The 7857-nt window shown below is 37.1% G+C and overlaps 1 protein-coding gene across 1 annotated transcript; it reads left to right on the top strand.

Annotated features, from left to right (window-relative positions):
* Positions 1-1037: 1037 nt before the first annotated feature.
* Positions 1038-5686, top strand: psmd14 (proteasome 26S subunit, non-ATPase 14). Its single transcript, XM_022768284.1, has 11 exons — positions 1038-1140; positions 2072-2127; positions 2609-2680; positions 2785-2904; positions 3100-3170; positions 3421-3571; positions 3716-3823; positions 4185-4259; positions 4379-4504; positions 5082-5144; positions 5482-5686. The coding sequence occupies exons 2-11, from the start codon at positions 2080-2082 to the stop codon at positions 5578-5580; spliced, it is 933 nt and encodes a 310-aa protein (XP_022624005.1). The 5' UTR covers positions 1038-1140; positions 2072-2079; the 3' UTR covers positions 5581-5686.
* Positions 5687-7857: the final 2171 nt, after the last annotated feature.

Here is a 7857-nt window from a genome sequence, read left to right as displayed (position 1 = left end):
GTTTTCATTCTTTTTGGAATTAAAAAAGAAATGCTGCATATTATATTAGTGTTGTTGATTACACTGGTACTGTAAGTGCTAGAAGGCAAGTTTTACATTCAGTTCCATTTATATATGTACAGCTATTTATCTTAAAATATTGACCTAAATGTCCCAGTTAGATTTAATGTTAGTCTTACCACCAGTCTCCTTAAAATACATATTGATCTACTTCAGTAATTTCAAAATGAAAGCATGTCATATGTGGTAGCTATATACTGTATAAAATGATGCATAATATCGTTAAAGATTATAGCATGTTTGACCATTGATAGATTATAATATCATAATGATATTAAATTCAGTATTTGTAATATTTACTATAAATAGTTTTATTTGAATTTGTCAGTTATATAGATGTGACAGCCACATACTAAGGCTGGATTATCAACCAGGAAAAGCAGGCAATTGCGCAGGGACCCCAGACACCTTCAGTGCCCCCAAAAGACTCTATTTGGGATTTACATAAATAAATTCATCACAAATGTTTGATAAAGAAATTTTCCAGAACTGTTTAGCAACAACAGCTGTAACTGGTACTCCATCCTCTATCTTGCGACCCTGTGACTCTATGTCCAGATTTATTTTTCAGACTTGCATTATTTTAGTTTATGCTGAGCACATTTGTTGTAAAATTGTGTTTTATCAAATTGCTTAAATTTTTTCTGTGTCAAGTAATTAACACACAGAAAATCTTGGGCAATGTCAATGTAGTATTATCTATCATAGAAGTACTGTTCGGCTGCAGCCAAGGATTATTTTCTCTAAAAATTGATGATTCTGTGTATAAAATGCCATCAAATAATGAAAACAACATATTAACATATCTAAAGTTATCTTTTAAAGTTTGATGGTGAGTTATTATTTTTATTATTATTATTATTATTATTATTATTGAACATTGTAGTAGGCTAGTAGTAGTAGAAATGTGGCGCCCCCTTGTGTCTTGATCTTGAAATTGTCAGTTGTTACGTCATCAGAGCGACGGAAGCAGTTTTCCTAAAAAAGACAATTCTGGCTGATTCATTGTAGTCAGTCGGTTTGACTTTGCTGCCCACAGAAAAACATAGTCTTCTTAACATCTGACAGATTTGACAACAGGTAAGTGGAGTTACAGTTTTAATACAGCCAGTAGCTTCCATAGAATACGGTGAGATTGAGTCAGTGTCTGTAATTTGTTGCTGCTTTTCTGGTGCGAGATGGCACAGGCTAAGTTAGCATGAGTAAGCTAACAGCAGGCTAACGCTTTCACTAACAGCTAACAACATCAGTTATTGAACCGAGCGATTTAATGTCACTTCGTTAATATATTTAAGTTATATATAAGTCTATATCTTTTTGTTAACCCACGGCAAAACTCAATAGATACTCATATTAATCAAAGACCGACATCTGCCTACTCGGCTTCTTATGCGGTGTTTACGTGACTATGGGTAAACCAGCTAACTGAAGCTACCTAGCTAACTTTGATTGCTAACTTTAGTTTTATTCAGGATTTCTTCCTTAAATAAAATAATAATGCCATGAACTCAAACAAAGCATCAGTCCTTGTAAAAAAAATGTAAATTTTATTTCGGTCTGCAGTCAAGAAGATAAGATAACCCTTGTGTTGCAGCAGCACAAGCACAGAAAGAACTGCAGATACACTGAGAAATAAACGTAAATACCCTTACAAGTACAGTGGGGTTCAAAAGTCTGAAACTTTACGAAAGGAAAATGGTGCGTTTGCTAGCTTACGCTTAGACACGTAACATGGTATAAAGAGCCGGATATTTTGAAAAGCAGAAACCTTGAAGTCTACTACGTAAGCCAAATGTATTCTGAAATCTTTGTATTGAATTTGTCCAAAAATGCTCTTACACTTACTTATTCCTGGTCGTAAGTGTATATATAACTGTAAGTATATATAATTTATGAAAAACCAAATGTATCTCTCTGGTATCTGATAATTATACAAGTTGTTGGTCAGCTCTATATAGTATATAGCTGTTTGAATGCAGGCTAATGAGTTTTTATGTGTCTGTTTTAATAGACCCGGATATGGACCGGCTGCTGAGGCTTGGAGGTGGAATGCCGGGGCTTGGCCAGGTATTACAGCCATTTAATTTTCTATAAATAAAAGAAGATGAATAAGTGTTTTTAATGCTTCATAGCATAACCATGATGGGCAGAAGTCAAACTACTTCTCAGATTCACACCTTAAATTACTTTTAAATGTAATTGTGTCAGTGCTTATACTTTTAAAATGTTGTTAGATAACATTTAAAAAACATTTGGTTTGCCACACTGGAAACGTCTGCCCATAACACTGATGGGATCATTACTGCATTATAATGTTTCCAGTATTTCATAATCATTAACAATTTCACTTTAAGTCTTGCATCTTGACACTCAAATCTCATGGTTTAGCATAGCCTATCACAAGTAAAGGATACAAAATTATATCCCATTGGACATTCCATGTATTTAAATTCCTAAATGATAGCTGTATTGTGGTGATTAATCTGAGCAACTACTATATTTGAAAGGCCTGAACAACTGGTAAATAAACTCTGCTTTGACTCCTCAGGGCCCCCCAACAGATGCACCTGCTGTGGACACAGCAGAGCAGGTGTACATCTCCTCTCTGGCTCTGCTCAAGGTAATCACACGTCATCTGCAACAATCATTCTCTTTCAAAGTTGTCGTATTCGTCTTTGTATTTTGAATAACACTTCAATACACTTGTGAAATCTCATTCATCAGATGTTGAAGCACGGGCGTGCTGGTGTACCAATGGAGGTCATGGGATTGATGCTGGGAGAGTTTGTTGATGACTACACAGTGCGAGTAATTGATGTGTTTGCCATGCCCCAGTCAGGAACAGTATGTATTCCCCTTAATATCAAGATTATGCATCATTAGTGACATGACATACAGTATTTGATAGCTTTGCCATGCCTAATGATATGTAGTTCCATAATAAATTCTTTGTGTGCTGATGTCAATAGCTCTACAAGTCTGTGATGCTACATTTTGATTTTGCTCTATGTCACGAAATTATGTTTTTGATCATCACAGGGAGTGAGTGTAGAAGCAGTTGATCCTGTGTTCCAGGCGAAGATGTTGGACATGCTGAAGCAGACCGGCAGGTAAAACTTATACAGTTAAAATATTTGAATCAATTCCCATGGTCAGATTTTGCCTATACTTACAAAAAATTCCTGAAGTGTAATTTTTAGAATGGCTATTCTACCAAATTTTGTCAGCTAAAGCATCAATTAATGGTGGAGCAATTTTAAATGAAACTTTACTTTAAGGTGAAATGTAGACTGAATGTCTTTTTTCCCCAAAAAGTAACTTGAAACATGTTTGCTGTCTTCCCCTCACATTGCTCATCAGACCAGAGATGGTGGTGGGGTGGTACCACAGTCATCCTGGTTTTGGCTGTTGGTTGTCTGGTGTGGACATCAACACACAGCAGAGCTTTGAGGCCCTGTCAGAGCGAGCCGTTGCAGTGGTCGTCGATCCCATTCAGAGCGTCAAAGGAAAGGTAAAGATGTGTGGCTGCTGCAGGAATCCTTAAATCAACTGTTCTCAATTTAGGTGCATTACACAAGATAAGCTATTCATTGGGAATTAAAGATAACTCACTGCTCAGTAAACTAGTTTCATGTGAGGCCTCTCTCTTCTTCAGGTTGTCATTGATGCCTTCAGATTGATCAATGCCAATATGATGGTTTTGGGTCATGAACCTAGACAAACCACATCCAACCTGGGTCATCTGAACAAGCCCTCAATCCAGGTAACACATTGTGCGACATACACCATCTTCGTTAATTCAGTTCTTTAATAATTCCTGATGGGTATGGTAGAGTGGTAAGTGGTTGTTCCCCTGGTTTCCCCATAAAGATGAGCTTAGCCATTAGCAAACAGAAAAACGCAGCAGAGACCATTTTGTTGTACCAAGGGAGAAAGCACACAATATCTAATTATGTAATGATTTTAATCAAAACACAGTCCTATTTCCTGTGGAAATTGTTGAATATCAATTCTACTGTTTGAGTTTTTTCTTCTGTGTTTGTGGACATTCTCAGGTCAGAGCAAAGAGGCTTTGCATGTTTTTTTTATCCTTGTAGTTAACTCAACCTTTCTCATATTTGCAGGCTCTGATTCATGGACTTAACAGACACTACTACTCCATCACCATCAATTACAGGAAAAACGAGCTGGAGCAAAAGGTTTGAGAATGCATTCCACCGGGTTTATTTATTTATTTATATATATATATATATATAAATATATATAGTTTTGGTGTTTTTAGTAGGACATGACAAACATGACTGCTATTATTCTTTAGATGCTGTTGAACCTGCATAAGAAGAGCTGGATGGAGGGGCTGACCCTGCAGGACTACAGTGAGCACTGCAAGCTCAATGAGACCATTGTCAAGGAAATGCTGGAGCTGGCTAAGAACTACAATAAGGTACAGCTTTTAGATCTGTCTTTTAGGACAGCCTTTTTAAACTCCCTGGAAAGCGCATTTTATTCAGCTCTTCAGAACGGGGAAATAACAGCACAAAATGGAACAAAGGTTCTGGTGTGCATTAATTCATGAATGCAAATAAGTACATTTGATTAGAATATTATTGTTAGCTTTAATAACCTTTTTATAAGGAGGCATTAATAATCTTAATATTGACTTAAAAGATCATAGCAGTGTTATAACCCAGAAAATCACTGATCTGTGGTTTAATTCAACTGTTTACTCTAGCGCAGCAGTCAGAGAATCAGTGAGTGTCTCTGTGCTGTGAGTGTTCAAAGATCGGAAACCCACAAGTTTGTTGACACTTGTTGATTCCTATCATATCTCAACCGGTGCAAAAGATGCATGCTATATTTCCCTTATACAAGATTCTCAGGGTCTTGCATGACCTAAAATTATATTCAGTATTTCATCGGAGCAACGAAAAACTGCAAAAAGTGCTACATGCGTACAAATATGCGGCACTTTGAGGTGTGCTCCTCCTCAGTACTGAGACGCTGTCGTGTTTCCACTTCAGGCTGTTGAAGAAGAAGACAAAATGACCCCAGAGCAGCTGGCAATCAAGAATGTTGGAAAACAGGTAACAAAGCCAATTTCAGATAAAAACATTCATGTATGCTGATTTATTTATTTATCTTTTGTAACATGACAATTTGCTACATTGAGGTCAGTGTTTGTGATTGGTGTTGATTAGAGGTACAATTAAATGAAAGAGAAGAGTGCATTGGATCACAGTCAGATTGATTGTGTAGACATGTTGGTACAAACAGAATGAATACCATCAGAGGTCAGTTAACTTTGTCATTAAAGTTACTTAAAGGTTGTTTAAACAAAAGACTTTTCAAAACATTATGCGTATTTGTTTAAAACATCGTCATCACATCTCACTGTTGATGTTTTTTCTCTTTTCTTCCCAGGATCCCAAGAGGCACTTGGAGGAGCACGTAGACGTTTTAATGACATCCAACATTGTTCAATGCCTAGCTGCCATGTTGGATACCGTAGTTTTCCAGTGATGGCCCTGTGTGTATAACTGTTAATATTGCAACCCATGTCTTCTTTTATATAAAATAAATGTATGTATGAAATAAAGACATAGGCTGGTGTCTGGTTTGAATTGGACAGCATGGTGTGGTACTTTATTTTGCTATCCAAGCAGCAAGTTGCAGTGCACTTGTAAATCACTTTGTTAATATTTTAGACAAATGAATCATCGACACATGTTTTTAATACGCAGTGCTTTTGTATTTCTCGGGATGAGTGATCCCCTTGGTGTTGTGACGTAATGCCCATCCTAACCACTGGATGGTGCAAGAGTTGCAGTTTACATGGACAAAAACTAGAAGTTGTGATTTTGAGGAGTTTCTACAACATTTCAACCCAGTTATTGTTCCAGAGTTAAACAGACTTGTTGGGATTATTTGACTGGTTTATAGGTTTGATGCAACAGTTGGTAATGTGTACCTTAGAAGCAAACCACTGATTCTTTTGCCACAATATAAAACTAAAAGCTTTGTATCCTCTATTGTAAACACTGAAAACGGGTAATACTCCACCTTGAAACCACTGTGCATTGACGTAGTTTATGCTGCTTCTGCTGACTGTGTCTGAATATCAAAAATAAGATTCCTTCCCCTGTATTTGTCACAGACATCAGCATAAAGTCAGTTACAAGGAGAAGGGTGATGCAGGGTCATGACCTTTTCCCACTTTAAAGAAGTGAGCAAAATTGAACTGTCCTTTTCAGTTTACGTACAGGAGACATACATCAGAAGTGACTAATCAGCACTGAGGGCATGAAAGAGGAATTGAATCCTAAATATTACAATAGGGCAGCTTTTGTAACCTTTTGTTTCAGAAAAGAACATGTTCAATGGAAAAGACATGATATATAGAATATGTGATTGTTGTGTGTGCATGTGTGCCTACATGTTGGGTTTGGTCTGAACAGAAGATGCTGCACAAACAGTTTACAACTCACCTGGATGATTGAGAAGGGCAACTCTCATCTGGTACCAATAAAGGATCCCTTGCAGATTGTGAACAATAGCTGGGTGTTGCTGTCAGTGGGAGCTGGGCCTAAATACAAATATCCCTCTAAGTTTATTACGGTTTGAAGAAAAAAGTCTCAATAATGGGCTCACAGGATCTCAGCCAGATATGCAGCTTGTTTTGCAGCAACCCCAGTGACAACATGGAACATATGGTCCTTCTCCGTCCTGTCCAGTATATACTATCTTGACAGAGAGTTACGACAGATGTGGCCGCCAGCCACTATATCAACCTAAGGGGGCTTCAGGTTACATAATTTTTGTTCCTGACTGAAATCTTTGCAATGCACACGATGAAACTGGCTTTCTCTCGATGTGAATGAGGCTGTGAAATGAAATGAAACACCTCCCTTTGGTGAACTGGGGGAATGTGAAACCGGGCCCCACCATAGTCCTTATGATGAATTCATAATCTAAAAGTTGACCTCTGCTGTATAGATCTCTCCAAGTTTCAGTGTATTACAACTGCTGCTTTTAATCAGTGTGGTAAAGCTGTTTTCCTAAGGCGAGGTTTTATTGACGGGGATGTTGAGATGCTTTAGCAATGAGACTAGAACATTTTTTATTGAATATGTGAGCGAGGAGTCTGGAGGAAGTGTCTAAGCGTTTTCTGTGCAGTACAGTAGTAGTTTAAATATATCTGTAATGTAAAAAGGTCAGTGTAAAACCCATGTAAAAGAGTAATAATGATCATCAGCAGCTTCATCTCTTTCCATGAACTTAAACGTGAAACAGATTTCTGTGAAGCCAGTGATTGAAGAATTATATTTTGCGTTAGTAATAACTCAATGTAAAAGAGCTAAATTACAAGTAAAATTCACATTTCACTCAGCCAGATCTGCTTAAGTTTAAAACGTGAAAGTCCCGTTGGGCAGAATGGACCTATCTACAGTGTTATGTTATTCTATTGGTGAATTATTATTACTGATGCATTACTGTGTAGCTGCATGGTCAAAGTAGCGTCTTTTTTAAAATTATACACTGTTGTATAGTTTAGTCTAGAACAATGCATCATACTGCAATTCTTTTCTTCATTGGCATTACAACAAAAGCTGAGCTCATAGTGCAGCAGGACTACATACGAAAACCATCATATAAATATAACAGCAGAATGCACAAAGCAAAATAAATCACAAAGATTAGCTGAAAGGTTTATCCTTCAAGAATCAAATAGCCCCAAGGTATGTACTTGTTTTGGAAAGCTAAGAAGTTGTTTTACAAACTAATCTCATGGTTTGCAGG

This window comes from Seriola dumerili, unplaced genomic scaffold (genome assembly GCF_002260705.1).
Source record: "Seriola dumerili isolate Sdu_G_001 unplaced genomic scaffold, Sdu_1.0 BDQW01001449.1, whole genome shotgun sequence".
NCBI classification, from domain to species: Eukaryota; Metazoa; Chordata; class Actinopteri; order Carangiformes; family Carangidae; genus Seriola; species Seriola dumerili.
The sequence above is the reverse complement of the archived record's forward strand: the minus strand, read 5'-3'. Positions and strand labels throughout refer to the sequence as shown.

What these genes read in the sequence shown, in the direction of transcription:
- psmd14 (XM_022768284.1), top strand. Translation starts at nt 2,080, where the DNA reads ATGGACCGGCTGCTGAGGCTTGGAGGTGGAATGCCGGGGCTTGGCCAG. An exon ending in GAATGCCGGGGCTTGGCCAG is followed by an intron (nt 2,128 to 2,608) that starts GTATTACAGCCA and finishes TTGACTCCTCAG; the next exon opens with GGCCCCCCAACAGATGCACC. An exon ending in AAAACGAGCTGGAGCAAAAG is followed by an intron (nt 4,260 to 4,378) that starts GTTTGAGAATGC and finishes ATTATTCTTTAG; the next exon opens with ATGCTGTTGAACCTGCATAA.